Raw genomic sequence first — 19,644 nt, 5'->3', positions numbered from 1 at the left:
ATGACACTGAGATGATTCCCTGCACCAGCAAGGCACTGGCACAGCTGTGTCTCACTTCACTCCACATCAAGAGGGGTTTTGCTTCTGGTACGAATGACAGACTCAAATCTGGCTGTTCCTTCAGTTTGGTTTGTCCAGTTAAATGAAGATAAAAATGTATTTTGCACTACAGGTGACACAAGGCTGTTTTTTTAAAAAATACCCAACTGTGTCCAATCCTCCAAACATGTGAGACACAGTGGCCACAGTCAGGCTGTTATTGTGCACTATGATCAGTGTGACTTTGCAAATCCTTCAGGTCAATAATCCTCCTCTTTTAAACTGGTATTGGGTGAGATTATCAGAACAAAACCAGTTTATGCTCCCAGCTTTTGCAAATGACAGGTTAAGGTTTAGCACTGTAATAAACTACAGTCAATAACCTTCCTGCTTGTGTAATAATGCAAAAGCACTATATAGATTGTATCCACATTGCTTAGTCTAAAAATAAACACATACAGATTAAATAGGACATACATCATATCTATACATGATTCATTTATGAAAAGCAATTATTTGTGCTGAGAAGAGCAAAAGTTTGGAGTCTGGAACTAACAAAATAATTAAGAATAAAGACAAAACAACATAAGCTTAATTATTATTATTTTAACATGTTAAAAATACAGTCACATCAAAATAGGATACACAGTTATAAAACTGTTGCAGATGACATAAGAAAATAGTGTGTATATATTTTATATATAAAAATCTACAGTATTTACTAATGCTGATACATATTTTGGAGCCTTGCGTTGCTTGCACAAATGAATTGTACAGCTTTGTTATCAATTACAGAACCATCATTAAACACTGAGATTATTACACTTAGCCACAATATTATATACATACATTTCTAAGCTGCTGCAAGCAATCAGAACTAAAGTAAGCCCAAGTCATATTTATCTTCACAATTTTATTTTAGTTTCAGTGTAGTGCTTTGCTAACTGTTACTTCGCTGCAGTTTGCAATTTTTAAAATATAAAATTGCCCAGTTATTAAAAATTACATCAGACACGTTATATACACACAAAAAAAAATGTTTTGAAACATACTAAGTAAATGTTACTTCCATTCGTAAAAATTGTTTTACTTCTGTACCTTAAAACTTACCGAGCCAACCTGCAGCAATAATAGGCACTAAAGCTCATTTTTTAAAGGAAAAAAAAAATAATCCATTTCTATGTTTTCAATTAAACAAACCTTACAGAACAAAAGACAACAGGACAACCTTCCAAACCATACTAAACTGGTGTTGATGCCAACGTTTAGTACTTCAGTATTAGAAAAAAATATCTCTGTTCAGCACTCCAAGGACCTCTTCTGGCAAGCCCCTCCTGTGCCTCAGCTCCCAGGAAGGGGTCGGTGCATCCAGCACCTGCTACACGGCACCAGCAGCTCCCAGGAGGAGCATCCCAAATGTGCCACTTCACCAGCTTCTCATCACCCCCAATTCACAGTCAAGGCAAGGAAAACACGAAGTAGAAAAGGCTGCAAACACTGGTTAAAATTACTTATGTCCCCAGGAGTTTAAGGTTCCTGTTAACAACAGTCGGGATCATTTTAGTGTAAAACACCGCACAGTGTGAGCAGCCCAACAGCACAAGCTCCACCAGGCACAACCCTGCTGGCTCTTTGGGGTAAAAAAGGGCAAAACAGAACAGAATTGACTCGACAAAGCTCAAGAGAAGGGACACTGCATGCTCACACAGCTCTGGGAACATCAAGCCTTGAGCAAAGCTCGGACTCCTGCGTGCGCTTCACAGGAGTGTCAAGGAGTTGGTCATTCTCTGACACTTGTGACATTTGGCCCTGCAACCAGTTTTAGTCTGACAGCACAGCATGGCAAAAAGGGAAGGGTGCAGCACCATTCCTGCATCAGGCATTACTCTCACTCTGCTCCAGTATTTTGCATATAGGACGACATTCTGAAGGTAGACTTGGGTGAGAAGGTAAAACTTCTCCACTTTCTATGCCCCTAAAAAAACCCCCTAAACACTGCCCTGAATTTTAAGCACCATTACTTAGCCAGATTAGAGACACATTTTTGGCTTTCTGCTTTTGCCTGCCTGCTCCTTCCTGCTGAGGAAAATAACAAACAGTAGTCAAAGGAGAGGAAATTAACTCTCATATAAGATTAAATTAATAATCCCAAAGCATCTCTCCTGCCCAGAACAGATACTGGGATGCTGAGGCAGTTGTATAAAAATGACAGAAATTCCCATTCAAAATGAATGGCTTCTCAAATAAATTACAAAGAAAAATTAATATGAAATAAAAGTACTTCACAAGCTTTGCCCAAAGTTAAATGCATTTACATTTAAACTCTTTAGCTCTTTTCCATATGAGTTTGTGTATTGTAAGTGCACACTCTCACACACACACACACATCTGTACAGTGCATTAACAATGTCAGTCAAAATTAAACTTGTAATGTTTTACTGGTTTTAGGCAGGATTGTAACACAAGTTATTTAAAAGTAAGGAGCGATGACAGCATAAACCACATGGTGTGTATGAGCTTATTGCTATGTCTGTGTGCATCAGATTCACTTCCAACAGCTCCAATCCAAGCCCAAGAACTCCACCAGCCTTCAGCCAAAGTCTGAAACATCTCTGAAATTGTGTGGTTGTTTCTAAACTCATGTGAACTGTCCGCATTTCAGAGAAGAACTGAGCTGGACCACCACTAACACAGTGACATTCAACTGGGTTTGGTTCTTGCCACTTTACTGAGCACAGCCAGCTCCTCAGAGAAGCACGGATTTGTGCACAGACAATCCATCGGATCTGTTCCGATAGTGCTGGACTGGAGCCGGCGGGCTGGAATATTGGTACTGCGCCGAGCCGTTCTCTTCAAAGGTTGGTGAAGTCCTGTATCTTACCGGGCTATCCACGGAAACAGCAGGAAGACTGTGGTCTTGAAAAGGTGTTGGCTGAAAATGCTGGTATTTCTGGAAATTATCCAGGTGGCCTTTGTTAAGGTCTTGGCTCCAGGGCTGCCTGTAGGGCTCATGTCTGTAGGCATAGGCAGCATCCGGCCACTTCCTATCCTCTGGCACATAATCCGCTGGAGGGATTATGAACCTGACACCCGGGGAGGACCTCGAGTTGCTGGTATAAGCATCAACAGGGGCTACTTCTACGTGACCAGGGGCTGGTGGAAGAGGATTTTGTCGACTGGCAGGATAGGAATTCATTGGTAGTTTATTGGGGGAATAATCTACTGACATAAAAGGCCCGTATGGCCTCCCAGAGGGGCTGGTTCGACTCCCGTGGTAATGCAGAGGGACAGAACTTGCATTGCCTATACTGGAAACATGCTTTGGAGAATTCCCATGGTAAGTAGGTGGATTACTATAACATGGCAGTGGTTGTTTTGCATTCAGTCCATGAGGTGGGCCATCAGACTGAGATGCATACTTTGGAGACCTGGGCTGTGAAGCGAAGGTGTAATTATTGGCTATTTTTAACGGAGCCGGTACTTTTTCCGTTTGCCTTCTTGGACTATTGGAATATGCTACATGCCTAGGGCTCTGTGGAAGAGCTCTCTCAAGCATCTCTTCAACAACATTCTCATTCTCAGTTTCATCTTCTGAAACATTGTCATACTGAGATGCATTAGACCCTCGCTTACCTTCATCAGCATCCAAAACCCTCATCTTTTGCTTTACATTCAAAGCCTGCATTTCTCCAGGACTTGGTGGTGGGCCTGAAACCAAATGGTTTACTGGCCTCCCTTTCACATCTGCAGTAAGTTGCATTGTCTTTTCAATTATTTTGATATCAGACGGTTTATTCCACTTAGGTACAAATTCCCTTCTTGTATTTGAAGTAGCATTAGAATTTTGATTAGCAGCTGCATTATTGTACAGACTCTGGGTGTCTGGTTCTGCTGGCTGAGGCTTTTTTCTGGTATCCACCTCGTTCTTAGGCAAACTGTTTTGTGTCTCTATTGGTTGAATCTTCTGCTGTTTTAAGGAAGGTTTCTTTTCCACTGAATTAATTCTTTTTCGGTCATTTGATGAACTTCCTGGTTCTTCTTCTATGGATGGTCTCCTCTCTGTCCTTCTGGCTGCTTGTGTACCAGTGCTATTCTGTCCATTAAGCATTGGAGTGGAGTTAAGCACAGAAGGCTGAGGCTCTGATGGAATCTGCCCCAATGGCTTCTTTGGAAGTTCATCTTCTTTACCTAAAAAAAGAACAGGAATAACATAAATTCACCTTTGTGCAAAAGTCTTCTTTGATCTGTTGGTCATGCAAGAAAAAATAACTACAAATTAACAGGGCCTCTCTCTGGGTCGCCATTCTGCTGAACACCCCCAAGGTTCTTTGTACACTGACACTGAACAGAGATTTTTTTATGGCTCTCATCCCAACCAGTTATTCTAGTCTTCCTTCCTACAGCTGACACAACCTTGTCAAGCTTTTGCTCTACCTAGACACCGCTGCTGCAAAAAATGATTTTCCTAGATGACATTTTGGTTACAGTACCTACTCTGTACATAATCCTCCTCACATTAAGCAAACTACTTTTCCCCACCTTAAAATCCTTCCCAATATCCCTCTCCCATCTATTATTTTCCATTCATTCATCTTTTAATGTTCACTTATGGCAAGCTACACTATAAACTTTCTCTCACTTTATTTTTTGGTTGGAGCTCCCCATTAACATCTGCACAGTTAAGACCTTGCTCCCCCTAAGCCCCTGCCTAGAAATTTCATCCTCAGTATTAAGAAACTTCAGTAAAAGGCTCTACACAGAATAATTTTCTTTTCAGTTCAGCTTTTTATCAATATAGAACAACTGAAATAGCTGACACTAATACTGCCTATGCCATGGTTTCAGTCGAGCATTCCATGGACAAGTTTTGCCATACACAAGGACATCACTTACAGAACACAGACATTAAGGGAAAGTTCCCCCAGACTGGAGCTCAACACATTGCAATAGCCAGTGGTAAACATTAGTTATGTGGGGACCCAAAACAACCCAAACTGACACTACAGAAAGAATAAAGAAGTGTTTCATGGTTCATAGAAAAATTCACATCAAATTTTCCACTGCAATCCTTCTCCTTAGCAGTCACCACCCTTCATAATCTCAGCCAAAGTCTTTTATCATATCCACTTGCATATAACTTATTTAACTGTGCAATCCATTACTTTCCCATTAAAAGCAGAAAAGGTCACACACTTCTCATTAAATGTATTAATCTAGATTTAATTCATTTGATCTTCAGCATTTAAAAAAAACCCACAAAACTTTTTAAGTCAGCATAACCAAACAAATCCTACTCACTGTGTAACTATTTATTAAGCAGAAGCTCTGTTGTAAAGAGAAAAAAAAAGAAATGGCTACCCTTGCTCAAATGTTACACAAAACAAATTATGCAAAATGGCTGTTGGTAAAATAATCTTGTTTGATCCCTCCTTCTTCCTATGACAAGAGCTGTAGAATCTTTTTCCATCGAAGATCATAAAGTTAGCACCTCACCTTCTAGCTATTTGTAATTAAAATTCTTTGTCTATATGGGTTCAAAGGAGTTAAGACATACAATGTCTCTCTCCCTGACTGGAGTGTTGTGGTTACAAGTGACTGATGTTCATTTACACAGGCAGGAGCCCCAGTTCAATCTTTGATGACTGGTTCATGATACAGACACACAGAGGAAAGCCAGCAGCCAAGGTCGGCGTTATTTATTGTAACAGTGTAACAAACTACCACCACGGATCAGTTGCTATATAAACTAAATGAAAACTCAGGAGTTTGTGCCAGCCAGGACATAGCAGGAGGACAGCAGGGAAGAACACAATGGTGCTGTGTGTCATGACAAGATAACTACATAAAAGCACTTAACAGAAACAGGCTGGTTTGGCCAAACAATTAAACCAGCCAAAGGTCATATGGGAACCTATCCTTTGCTTCAGAAATAACTTCAGAAACCTCAGTTTACATATAACACACACAGCATACCCAGGCTTTCTGTAGAAAAGCCCTCCACTCCAATTTTCCCCCAGTTATCCTCCTCTCAATCACGATCATACAATGACATAGATACACAAACCTCTCACACCCCAGGCACTCACTGTCCACCTTGCAACCAACCTGGCAAAGGCAGATCCTCCTGCTGAGCCCTCTCCTCAATTTCTTGTCTCCAAAGGGGAGATTCCCCACGTTAAAGCCCAGGGTTTACACCTGGCACACTGTACTCCAGGATGAACACCCCACAGACAGCACAGCAGGACACACGGCAGGGCAGGGCCTCAGCACTGGGCTCCAAGGAATGGCTCTTGGAATGGCAAGTCTCATGTTTGGTCTCTACCAATGAAGGGCCCTGCTATTCCCAAATCAGGTTAAAATCTGGAGCATGGCTTTGCAGCCTTGCACACCAGTGGAGAAACAGAGGAGAGGACAGAGGAACGAGCTGCATGGATGCTGCAAATGGGTGATTTAACAGCTCTGCAACACACTGACTGCTGCAACAGCCTCTCCAAAATTGTCCTTTAGTCTTTATGAACAGGAGTTCACTCTCTGAACTTGCTTCAGTTTGGCAAGAGGCATTTGTACCATTTAACTCCATCTGCCTCCTCACACACAGTGTTAGGCAAAGCTGAAGATCTTGTCTTCTAAACAAAAGTGAATAATAAATATTCCTGATACTGGCACTACATGTGACAGTGCTTTCAATCTTACCAGTCTTGAATGTTAAAACAGCATGAAGTCTGAATACAATACTTTGTTATTAACAAAGTAAATACCAAAAACTTGTCATCTAAATCATATAGAACTAGTTTGTATATGCTGCCAATCCATTTATAACCTCCAGGAGGACCCAGAGCAGTTATAAGATACTATAAGAAAATGGCTCCTCAACATCCCCAAATTCTTTAATTTCTGTTCCTGCATGCAAGAAATGTTTTAGAAAAATTGTTTATTTTCTTCTATGCTTGAAGTTAAAATATTCTAGTTATACATACAAAAAACCCTGAAGACCAGTTCCTCTAGCAGCTGCAATGCTTCCTTCATTTGGCCAGAGATGTTAAAAGCACGAACTGATTTCCTTTCTTCCAGCTTTTACTCTAAGAAATGCCTACAGAGCAATAGGAGATCCTTTAAATATACTTGGTTGCACAATAAAGGTGGGGTTTGTGTCAGTTTTTGGTTTTTAATTTCACACACTTAAGGTTTCTTAATTACCATTAAGCTCTAATAAACCCAAGTGAGAATACTGCAGATATTTTTATTGATTCTACCTCGACTGCTTTAAAGGTTACTTTCTGTCACTTTTCCTTCTCATTTCAGGGTAAAAGAATACACTACAACCAGGCATATGTGGCCTCCATGGTCTAGATTATGTGTGGGGTAACATGAATTACAGCTGTAAAATGAGTATCAGGGAAGTGAAATTGTTAAAACTCAACACTAATTCATGTACTGAGTAAGAAGCAAAGCGTTGCAAGACAACAGTTCATTCCAAAGAAAAGCTCTGCATTGTAACAGCACGATACTCTGTTTATAGGCTGGTAATGCCAAAGCTTTGTGCTTTCAGGAAAAACAAAAATATGGAACAACAAGTGGGGAACAGAAGAAATACAGCTCTAAATTTTAGCCACAGGGCTTTACAAAACTTGGTTTAACTTGACCTTGGAAGAAACAACTGACACAGCCTTGTTTAGTTACCACATCTGCATGTCCAACTAGGAAAGGCCACATTGCCAGAGGTACCAACTCAGGAATCAAGCACAGGCCTTGCTCTGGATCAAAAGCACTTGAGCACTGATCACCTCCTGCCATAAAAAGCACATAAACCCAACTTGAGCTGTGTAAGGACCTACAGTGCTGCAGCAAATAGGAACCCCGCAAGCCAGTCACCTTCTAAAGGAAAACCAAATTGTTTGAAAATGCAAAATGGATATTTAATTCTAGTTGAAATATACAGCTCATACATAAATATCCACACACACATGCACAGAGCTGTCACTCACAGTGAAACTACCAAGGACTTCAAAAAAACAAATAAAGACTCCTGAAGTTCAAAAAAAGTTCACAAAATTAACCAGGTAGAGGATAACCACATTACCACCATGCACCTGACTGCCATGGGACATTCCTCAAATGCACAAGTAGCATGCAAACTGAGTTTGGGAGTGCTTAAACCAGTCCACTGTCAGTAAGAACAGCACGAAACCCAGGATGCTGCATGCTGGCAAGAAAGAAAGAAAGAAAGAAGGTAATAAAAGCAAAAAGCTGAAGAAATGAAAACACAATGCAAAGGCAAACAAAAGAAACTAAGTCACAACAAACATCTCTGCCTTAAGAGGTACAAACACAGCTCGCCAGACAAGCATGCAAAAGCACCAATTCCTTCAAGCCACATTTCTTTTATCTACCAATTTTCCACTCCAAATCTGCCTAAAGCCTCACACACAGCTCTCAACCATCTTTACTACTTCAACTAAACTCACTGTTCAAACTCCTTAGATTTGAGCATGAAAAAATTTTATGTGGGTCTTTTCAAGGACATTCAATTGAATATCTGTTTGTGTTGTTGATCCAAAATCTGAGTTTATTCACTGTCTGGACATACCTGTCGTACTGAAAAAGGGAAAAACTACTGAATTCTACAAGAAGTATTTTTGGGACAAGGGTTTTTCTATAAATCCATGGTGTTTAGATACAAGGTTTATAAGCATTTTAAAACTAGAAGTTAAGGCAAAGCTGTTTAGTTCAGCTCTGACTGTTCTGGCAGTGACCTCTGCAATCACTGAATGTGCCTTTGTCCTCTGAAGTGATCTGGGCTATCAGATTTTTCCCGAGTTGCCAGTATTTATGTGAGATGGGAATCTTTTAGCTCTCATCCTTCTCTCCTCCCTTCTTTCAACAGAACAGGTTCCTAGACAGTTTAGTTACTGGCTTTTCCCAAAGACAAACATTGTATCAGTTTCTATCAGAAACTACAGGATTTTCTATTTTTCCTTTAAAAGAAAGGCAGTGATTTAGTTGGCTTCTATGCAGTATAGCATAAAATAAGCAAACAAATAATACAGGGTGAAAAACGGGTAAGGAAGGAGAGAAATGGAAGGTGAGGGAGACAATTTAAGCAAAACAAGAAGAATCAGGTGCCTGTTTGTTGTTGGTAAACATATTCCCTGACATGAAAAGCAGCAGAGCAAATATGAGCAGGTCTGACTGTTCCCCAAAAGACAAGACGTTCAAGTCATATTAAAGAAACTTTGTGTCCTGACTTCCTCCTGCTCAAACAAGCCTTGGCCACCACCCAGTGGAAGTCGGTCTCCACTGCAAGACTTTTCCAGATAATTGCTTCAGGAGGCACTAACAGCCTCATGCATCGAGTAGCAGACATATAATTGGAGTAAAGTGCTTTAAGTGCTCTCTCCGGTGAATAACAGTCTAGTCCTTAATTTCAGCACCAGAATACATGCACTTTGACTGTTCTAACACAATTTTCAAGGATGGTAATGGTCATAAAAACAACTCTTGAAATGACATCTTGAAATTTTGTGTTTATTTTCCATCAGTGACATGCCATCTTCTGCAGTTTACAAGTCTAAGAGAATTTTAAAGAAATTTAAGTGCCTGCACTAGAAGCTCAGGCTGCTCTCTGTAAGTCCACCTTTGCTCCTCCTCCTTTATATGCCTTCACTGCCAAAGAAGTTACTAAATGAAATCCTGCTGGACAACTTGAAGGGAGAACAAAATACACTGTTTGCCTTTCTGCTGCTGTGTCGCTTTTGTAGTACTGACAGTAAGGAAAACTTACTTTATAAACATCTGCATTCAGATAAACAATGGAAATGTTAACAGATTCGGACCAACATAACTATCTGGGTCATATATTTAAAGATCATGGAAGTTTTAAACAGTAAATGTTTTTAAACAAAGGAAATCCTAAGTCTAAAACTGCCAAAGATATACACTAATTATATTAGTATAATTCCATATATTATTTTAGTTCATAATATTGTAGAGTAGTTGTACCACACATGAAACAAGGCAGAAAAAACAGTTTAGTTGATTAAAACACAAAATGCACTGTCTGAAATAGCTACTTGGGTATTCTTCAAGCACAAGTGAAAAATCCATAATACCTCTGAAACAAAACACAACCAAAAGAAAGACACCATCAGAAACAGGAAAGTCAAGCTGACTTACGTATTTCTATTGTTTTGGCTGTCAAAAGGCACATGAACAGGGGAGAATAGACATTATTTAATAGATTATGATTAATATTTCTATTAAGGTAGTATACACTTCTGCATGTCACCAATGAATATGTGAAACGGATATTGAATAAAAGATACCGATAATAAATTTAATGAAATATAAATTTAAAAATAAATATCAAATAAACATTTTAAAATTTATGGCAAATGCAAGATTCAAATTTTGCTAGTTTTCCGAAAAGGTTGGGAAAACTAGAACTGAGTTAGACTTTAAAGTTGGTGTTACGGTGCACCAAGGTAGTTAAATTGATCACAACAACAGCAGCAGATTTCAAAATTTGCCAATACTGTTTTAAAATTAAGCACAAGAGCTTTATGTCTGATTTAGGGCCTGCTGTTAGGTCTATTAAACTTTCAGTCATTACAAAAAAAAAATCCAACCCAGGAGCTCTCTGCCCTCCCTTTTCAGGACACCTTGTATCAAAACACAGGTGAGAAACTGTCTCAGGAACAGACCTGAGAGGCTCCAAGTCTTGAAGGTGGGCCTGGCTGCCTTGTTTACAAAGGAAAGTATTAATAAACTATTTTCAGCAAAGTATTTTTAATATGAAACTTTTACTGGCAAGCACTTCTGTTTATTAAAGTCAGACACCATAAAAATCTATTCATATATAAATATTGCTTATTAAGCATTGCATTATTCACGTAGTTCTACAGGAACAAGTTATAGCAAAGCTGGAAATTTTATCCCTATCTTGTGAGCACTTAAAGAATTTTGCTGTTGTTTTAAATAATAGACATGGAAAGAATCTGCATCAAGAAATTTTGGAAATCAATGGTGTACCCCAAGATAATTCCTCTCATTATGCTCTAAACATCATCCTTGAACTAAGGAAGACATTGTCCATCCTACATCTGATCTGGCAGCTGGAGAAGATGTGAAGTCATACAGAGTTAGGTGAGTGTGCTGTTCAGGAACCAGCTGTGGTGTGGACACCCTGCACCACATTCCAGGCAATCCAGAAAATACCAAATGCCTTTCCTACTAAATTTGCTTGAGGGTATGTCAGAGGAGAAATACCTTAAAGGACAGTTTTTACTGTCTAGCTGTCACAGCCTGCCTCTCTAGGGCTCAATAACCACTTGGCTTCCCAGTAAGAAATGTTCTTGTTCATACAGTCACTGTCTCCACAGAGTCACTGGAAGAGAGGGATGCCTGCCTTGAGGAACAGCACTTGAATTTGCATGCCATGCTCTGAACGTTGCAGTTGCTAAGTACAGGCTACCCTACACTGGTAAGCACTTAGACTAGAAATTACCACTAAGAGGAGGGAAAATCCAGGGTCTGCTTTCTGCAAAACAGCCCCAGTATTGGCAAGAACAGAGATACAAAATTAGCAAGATCCCCTTAACATCCATGTTTTCTGGCTGAGCCTTTTAAGGGTTTTAACAGTGAGAAAGAGTCTTCCTTCTGTGCTTGAAGGGAACATGGAGCTCCTTAATTCACTGGGAGAAGCCATGGAGGAAGCAAGCCAGGGAAAGCTACATCAGACATAACCAGACATCCACTTTAAAGTAACACAAAAGTTATTACCTCTTTTAATATCCTACTGCAGCTTACCCTACTAGGGCAGGAAAATCTATACAGCCTAACAAAGGATGCCAGATGGAAAATTCCACTGAGCTTAATTAGCTCACTGCTATTCCTGGATGACTGATACTGATGCAACTGTAAGATGGAGATTTTTTTTCTTTTTCCTAACATGCATTTTTACTTTAGTTCTTAAAGGTGTAATTGTTGCTCAGGGAAAAAAAAAAAAGTACAAGATAGGAAGTAGTGCTTTGATTTCAGCTGAGAAAACAAAAATAAACACTATTTTCTCAGGTTACGGTGAATATTTAAACGAACAGGTATTTTTGTGGTTGCATGACACAGAATGGTTTCATATGTTTTAGATGGAATTAGAAGAAAAATAGTAAGAGTCAAGGTAGTAAAGACAGTAGAGTCACAAAGACATCTGTATTGGGTTTGTGTGGCAAAGCTTTGGTAGCAGGGGAGGTTACAGGGGTGGTTTCTGTGAGGAGCTGGAGAAGCTTCCCCCATGTCCAACAAAGCCAATGCCAACTGGATCCAGGACTGGCCAAGACTGAGCACAACAGGGATGGTGGCAGCACCTCTGGGATAACTCAGTTAAGAAGGAGAGAAAAAAAACCTGCTCAAGAGCAAATGCAGCTGGAGAAAGGAGTGAGAACATGTGAGAGAAACAGCCCTGCAGCCACTGAGGTCAGTGGAGGAGGGGCAGGTGCTCCACGTGCCACAGCAGAGATTCACCCGCAGCACCTGAGGCCTGGAGGGCCCCACACCAGAGCAGGGGGATGCCCAAAGGAAGCTGTGACCCCATGGGAAGTCTGCACTGGAGCAGGCTCCTGGCAGGACCTGGGGACCCATGGAGAGAGGAACCCATGCTGGAGCAGGTTTGGTGGCAGGAGTTTTGACCTCATCGGGGATCCACACTGGAGCAGCCTGTTCCTGAAAATCTGCACCCAGTGGGAGGGACACACGATGGAGTAGTTTGTGAGGAACTGTAGCCCTTGGGAAGTACCCACACTGGAGCAGTTCATGGACAACTGCAGCCTGTGGGAGGCATTCCATGCTTGAGAAAAGGAAGAGTGTGAGGAGTCCTCACCTTGTGGAGAAAGAAGCAGCAGAAACAACATGTGATGAACTGACCACAACCCACATTCCCTGTCCACCTGCACTGCTGGAGGGGAGGAGATAGAAAAAAATGGGAGTGAAGTTGAACCCTGGAAAAAGGGAGGGGTGGGGGAAAAGATTTTTAAGATTTGGTTCTTTTTCTCACTATCATACTCTAACTTGATTAGTAATAAATTCAATTAGTTTTCCCAAGTCAAGTCTGTTCTACCCATGATGGGAACTGCTGAGTGTTCTCTCTCTGCCCTTATCTCAATCCAGAAGCCTTTCCTTGTATTTTCTCTCCCCTGCCCAGCTGAGGACAGCAGTGACAAGAGCAGTTTTGGTGGACACCTGGTGTCCTGCCAGAACATATGAGCAAAGCTGAACGTCTAGAAATTGTTCAGAACCTGTAAAAAAATATTAGTTGAAGACAGTGATTAATAAAACTAAAATTTAGAGAGAAAAAATTTAAAAAAATAAAACCAAAGGCTGGTAAAATTCATATGAATAACAAATGAGGCAGCCTCACCCAAGTACAGATAACAGCAGACAAATCAGCCAGATTCCCAAGGATTAGGATGAAGGCACTTTATTTTTATTCTGTGAAAGGTTAAGGAATGTTCCCTTCTACCCCTCACAAAAACATACCACACACAGGCTTTCCCAGGTTACTTTGAAATTAAGAAGGAAAAAAAGCTCAATTTCTCATCCAGCACCAAAATATAATTCACTTTGGCTTTGCTTTTCCTGTTTCAAAGCTAAATCTCCCACATTCATGTAGAAGGGGGGAAAAAAAAACAACTAACACAATACATTTTGTTACTGATGTTGCTCTAGCTACCCAAAATAAAGAACCAATATGGCTTGAAACAATTAGCATCCTGTCAGCTTGTCATATCAGAAGTCACACTGAAGTGTACCCAGTATGAAACCAAACAACTTGCATTTCATGGCTAAACTGCCTTGGCAAGAAGATACAGTCACTGTCCTTTGCTGTTGGTACCCACGAGAAGACTCCTTGAGTCTCACACCTTCTGTTCCAAGGTGGGTGGTGGCTCTCATGTCACCTGAAGCCTCCTCAAACTTTCTGTGAAAATCCGGAGTATTCTCAAATAAATTTCACTTGAAGGCATTTTATATTCCACAAAAACAAAAGCCTTAAAACATAAATAAGTTAGGAACAGACTTTCTGCCTTCTGCACCAAGAAAATTTCCAGTAGATTCTGTATTTTCCACAGAAACTCTCAACGTGACTTGCATGGATATGATTTTCTAGGCTGGAAGATACAGCACCATAAAAATCTTACCCAATTCTTCAGCTACCACAGTTTGGAAACTAGGAACTTTTCACTGATGAAATTTAACTTTACCACATCCATGAAAAATCTACACATCTACAAACTACTGAAGTTGTTGGGATAAGCCCCTCACTGTTCAAATATAACCACTGGACTTCAATGATCCTTAAGGATTCCTTCCATCTCAGGATATCCTATGATTCTGTGAAGGAGTGGAACTGATGCCAAAGGATTAAGTTGTTCACCTTGGCCAAGCACCAGCTGTGACAAGGGGTCTGATAAAGCTCATGGTTGAAGAGCAGTGATGGAACCAACTTCAGCAGCACAACATTTCTCAAGACTGAAGCTTGTGGAAAAAGGATGGAAAGAAGGTGGGATGGGAAGGTTACAATCACAAAGGGGAAGGAACAGATGAAAAGACAAGGGCAGGAACTGGACTTCAGCCTATTGTGGGTGGAAGAAAGTCAGCTGGAGAGATTGTACAGAAATTCAGAAAGAGGGCAGAGCACAGGAATAGGGAGAAACAGGAAGCTGACAAGAAGCCAAGATGATGAAAAACAGAAGAAGTTTGCACTGCATAGGAACAGATCTGCTGAAGAACCAGATGAAACAGGTATTTATTTGTGGTGGGCAGTTGACACAGTCCAATACTGAATGCAATAAATAATGTCTACAGAAACAGAAAAATTAAGTTCATTAATGAAAGAACAAATTATCACAACAATGCTACACAGGCAACCTTTATTCTGACACTTCTTAACTTCTGAAAGCAAACCACAGCAACTTTATTTAAAGCTACTTTAAGGTAATTTCTGCAAGGCTTGTAATTTTTTTTAAATATACATCTCTCAGATACTATTCTACAATTAAAGGATAAAAAAGAAGCATTGAGTAATCACAAGAAAAATTCTAATTAAACATTGTGGAGGTGGGGATAGAAAAAAAGAATAGAATCTTAATAGAGGACAAAGATTCTACACATTTCATAAGCAATGCAACAAAACAACCATCTCTGCTCTGCAACCAAACCCACAAAGATGGAGAAGAAAAAAAGAAAATGATTCCATTAAACACCCAGCAGGTCTATCACCTGCACACAATTAAAAATCTGGATTTGACTAACAGAAGAAACTATTTGACCTGTAGTTTGTTCCACATCTAATCAAGCTACAAAACAGTCTGGATTCCCAGACAATGCTGTTGCTTCAAAAAATTTCACTTCTACCTGAAAGGTTTTATAAATTTAAGTTTGAAATTATCAGAACACAGGATGTTTCAAAGTGCTTTGCCATTAGCTTAAAACAAAATACCAAAAAAGAACAAATTCATGAAAGGAAAAGTGTTGATTTTAAACTGTGAAGTATTTCTGGGTAAAAAAACCCCAAAATCTATGCAGTGATGAAGAGAGAAACATTTGCATTATTTTCAACAGCATTACTTAACACTTTAAAAATGAACAATGTGTAAAGAGCTCCAAATATCTAAGTGTGCATATGTTCAAGTTTCTTACCTGCTGCTGGTAAATCCAGCTTTGCTCGTTTCAATTCCGCTACAGAATTTTGGAGCTGCTCTATTACAAAGTCATCTTCATAGAAGAAATCCTTGGCTAAAGTCTCCTGCAGAAATTTCACAAGCTCTTCCATTTGTAATTTCATCAGATGCTCTATATAAGGAGAAAATATTATATTACACATTAAGATATCTTGATCATGAACACTGGAAAACGTATTTCCGTCATTAGGTGCTTTTGTTTTCAAAGTAGAATGAAAAATACTGGTTAATTATGCAGATAACTGATTTCTACACCAGAAATCTGTAAAATGCATCCAAAATTCACTTGCAGATCACTATGGAAATGCTTTCTATGTATCATTCTCTACTTAGGACAGTGTTTTCCAAAAAGGGGCATCTTCACAACAGCTTTCTTATGTCCAACAGCTTCAGGTCTTTATTTTTCAGCCCTGCATCCTCAACTTACTCTGTAGATCTGTACAACACACACCATCTCTCTTAATCAGGAGCTCTGAAAGGCAGTAAAACATTTTAAAAGTCGCTATTTACAGTATCCTCATTCACAACTGAATTAACTCCCAATGAAATGATGATGGCAGTTCACACTTCAGAACCATTGCTTCAGGCTCTCTGAAAATTCAGGTCATATTTTGAAAGTCATTTTACAGTTATCAGGTTATTTTTCTTTCCCTTTTTACACAGCAGTAAGGCCATGTGGCTTGCAAGGCTGTAACTGCACACCTATGTAGCTTCTTTAATCATTTGCATGTCATCAAAAGTTTCAGAATGTACAATTTCTATACAGAAACCATAAAAAAAGATAGTTTTGCACCGTAATAAAAATGCCCTTGGCATGTATTCCACAGTGACACTTTGACTGGATAGCTATACCATCAATGTTTTTAAGGGTAGACAAGAAACTGGAAAACAAATCAGAACCTGTCTTCTGCCACCTTCTCTGCCAGCCCTCTCATCTCCTCTCTGTTGCCCTGAGCTACTCGAGGTGTTTGATCATGGAGGACATTGCTACTTGCTAAGCAAGCAAATCCACACTCAGACTTTTTCCTCAGGTCTTCCCATAAAGAGCGGTGAATAAAAACAAAAATTCAAGTGGATGTTTATTTGCAAGTAAAGAAGAGAAACCAAAATGCTAAGCCTAATTATTTGCCTCAAAATGTTTAGCTTTCTTAAGTGCAATAATGAAAAAAGGAACCTTTTCCATTTTTCAAGGCAGTTTATGAACAAACCAGTGAGCACACCCCAGTGAGACAGTGAGGGAGCATCACCACAGTTCAAGAGGAATAAACGTGCAAGGAAACTACGCCGTGAATTCTGCAGCTCCATGCAGACTCTGAATTTACAGAGTTAAATGACTTCACTCAGAAAGCCAAAGTCCCACAGTAAAAGTGTCTTGAACTTGAGCTAAAAGGTATCACCCTGAGAAATGTTCAAATTTATTCAAACCTAAAATGCATCCTCAAAAGCTTTTTCAATCCTTTGGAACTTAAGATGCTACATCACTTAGGGAACCAAGCACAGGTGCTTTAGACAATTCTTCTATTGAAAATCTCAAATTTTACTATACACAAAGGCAAGAGATGAAAGAGAAGGTCACACAGGTAGACTACAGAAAGTCTGGATTTTAATTACATTCTTGGATAAACAACAGCTTAAGGAGAGAAGACTTGTGATTCCTCATTGCTGACTTGTTTGTTGGTAACAGTGGCACACTCTGGATTCTTTGTGCACTTTTCCAATTAATTTAAATCCTGCAGGGGCTAGTAAGCCATTTCCAAACCACAGCCCTACAACGTTATTCCCCCTTGTTTAGTCAGCAATACAGCTCACCTCATGTCCATGTTTAAATAACTTTCTTACTGTCATAAATACTTTGCTTTGACAATCACATTGTATTGGGCCTGGCTGAGAGGGAGTTAATTTTCCCCACAGCAGCCCTTATTTCTCCTTCCCTCAATCCTGCTGGGAAGGGGAGTAGCTTGGTGGGCACCTGGATGCAGCCAAGGTCAGCCCACCACACACACAGACATAAATAAAGCAAAAGCTTTTAACTTTTTGTGCATAGACCTGGCAGAAGCAGCATAGGGCAAATTGGAAACTTGAGATTTTCACACATAAAGGTCAAACTACACAAATGAGAACAAAACTTGCTGAATCTCTGTTTAGGTTTCAAATGTTTGAGAGGTTTCTTACTTCTGTGTAGTTTCAGAATTGTGTAAGACATAGCAGTGAGAATCCGCTCTCCTTCAAGTATGTAGATATCCCATATCCTGAGGCTTAACGTAAAGGGAGTCTGCAATGACAGAACCAGGTGATGCTGTGAAAACAGTCTGCCCCAAGTCACAACTGAAAACAGCAACAGAAAGGAAAACATACTCACACGATCAAGAAAACACTGGAAAAACCACTTGGTTGTGTAAAGGCTGGTGGGCATATCCTGGGAGTCCTGCAAAGAATGCAGAAGTTTAAAAATACTTACAAAATTCCAAGTAGTGCCTTGCACCGTCCATGAAACAACATTTTCCCCTTGAGGCCAATGTGCCCAATATTCACCATAAATAATTAATTTAACCATATGAGACACTGTTACTTCAATCCAACAAATTTCTTTTATAGTTTTCCTTCATCAACTTTACCACCTGAAGAACACACACACAGAGATGCAGAGGTATTAACACCACCTTTATCTTGTTCCTGGGACAGAGGAAGCAGAGGATAAAATCCTCTATCAAGAAAATAAGCCCATATTCTGGAGCAACCCAGGTTCAGGCACAGGGTCCATCCAGTCTTTTATTTCTCTGTAGCAAGGCTGCCAATTCACACCAAAGGCTGAAAAGATTTTGTGACAAAAATACATTAACTACCAGAAACCAGCACAAAACTATCAAATCATTCAAACACAGGGTCTCAAAACAGGACTTAAGACTCATAAGGGATTTTATTCCTTAATTAAAGGGCCTAATTTCCCCCAGACACAGATAATCCAGGTGGTGTGCCATCCATTCAAAGATGGCTAAAGCTTCTCTGCAGTTCCATGGAGCTCTTCAAAGTTCTTAGCATAGTTAGAGGAAAAGATGAAAAGTTAAGAAATTCTGAATTTTAACTGTGGGTAATATCATATTCCAGGCTTGCCAGATTCAGTTTTTCCAAAAATTTCAGTTATAAAACACTGAATAAGCAACGGACCAATCCCTCTGGTTTATCTGCAGGCTTTGCTTTTGTCTTTCAGCAAGTTAACATGGGCTCATTTTAGTGACACATTCACAGTAAGAGAGGAGAAAAACAATCCTTCATATAACTGCAATAATGAGATTTTCATGTTGAGAGTCTTGAAAAAAGCAAACAGAACCAAAACAACCTTAGTTTTCTAACCTGGCCATCAGCCTACTGAAATATAAGATATAATGGTCCATGGCTTTCTCTGACAAAAAAACCAAATTGCTATTAAATTCAATGCCCCCAAAACTGATTCATACAAAAACAGAACTAAGTTCTGAATTGAAACTTAAAAGAAAAAATGTAATAAATAGGGAGACTGAATGTTTTCTGCATCCCTCTAAACAAATAGGCAAGAATTCCCTCAGAAGAGAGCGCTATGGAAGCATTTTAATTTAATTATTTTTTTCAGTTACTAAAAGCAGTTTCTGCACTTGTCTGAAACCTTCTTTTTTCAAGTGACCCAAGGCAGAGGGGGGAGATGTGATACAGGGACAGATGACAGGGAAAAAAAAGCTCTTGATTATTAGCTGCAGTAATAACAGGTGTATAAACAATAATATAAAATTTAATAATGTGCCAGCCTCAGGTTCTATCATCTCAATCATGTATTATGATTTTGGAATTTTTAGAAAGTATAACGGCCTTTTACCATTTACTGTCTTCTTGGGATTATTCTATA

General features: G+C 39.6%; 1 protein-coding gene across 6 annotated transcripts in view; it reads right to left on the bottom strand.

Annotated features, from left to right (window-relative positions):
* Nucleotides 1-626: 626 nt before the first annotated feature.
* USP6NL (USP6 N-terminal like) overlaps nucleotides 627-19,644 on the bottom strand; it is a 116,575-nt gene continuing 97,557 nt past the window's right edge. For 4 of the 6 annotated variants that reach the window (XM_029958114.1, XM_029958115.1, XM_029958116.1 and 1 more), the window contains 5 exons: nucleotides 18,127-18,192; nucleotides 17,940-18,039; nucleotides 16,195-16,239; nucleotides 15,727-15,879; nucleotides 627-4,227 (listed from right to left, as the gene is read on the bottom strand). In XM_029958114.1, coding sequence (XP_029813974.1) covers nucleotides 2,786-4,227; nucleotides 15,727-15,879; nucleotides 16,195-16,239; nucleotides 17,940-18,039; nucleotides 18,127-18,192 — 1,806 coding nt within the window. In that variant the 3' untranslated portion in view covers nucleotides 627-2,785. Of the gene's footprint in view, nucleotides 4,228-7,016; nucleotides 7,130-15,726; nucleotides 15,880-16,194; nucleotides 16,240-17,939; nucleotides 18,040-18,126; nucleotides 18,193-19,644 lie in introns of all 6 variants that reach the window. The other 2 variants (XR_003915593.1, XM_018068147.2) reach the window with 2 other exon arrangements.

Source organism: Manacus vitellinus, unplaced genomic scaffold, assembly GCF_001715985.3.
Source record: "Manacus vitellinus isolate BGI_N305 unplaced genomic scaffold, ASM171598v3 scaffold_13_pilon, whole genome shotgun sequence".
Taxonomy (NCBI): domain Eukaryota; kingdom Metazoa; phylum Chordata; class Aves; order Passeriformes; family Pipridae; genus Manacus; species Manacus vitellinus.
Note: the sequence above shows the minus strand (reverse complement) of the source record. Positions and strands in the feature narration are given on the sequence as shown.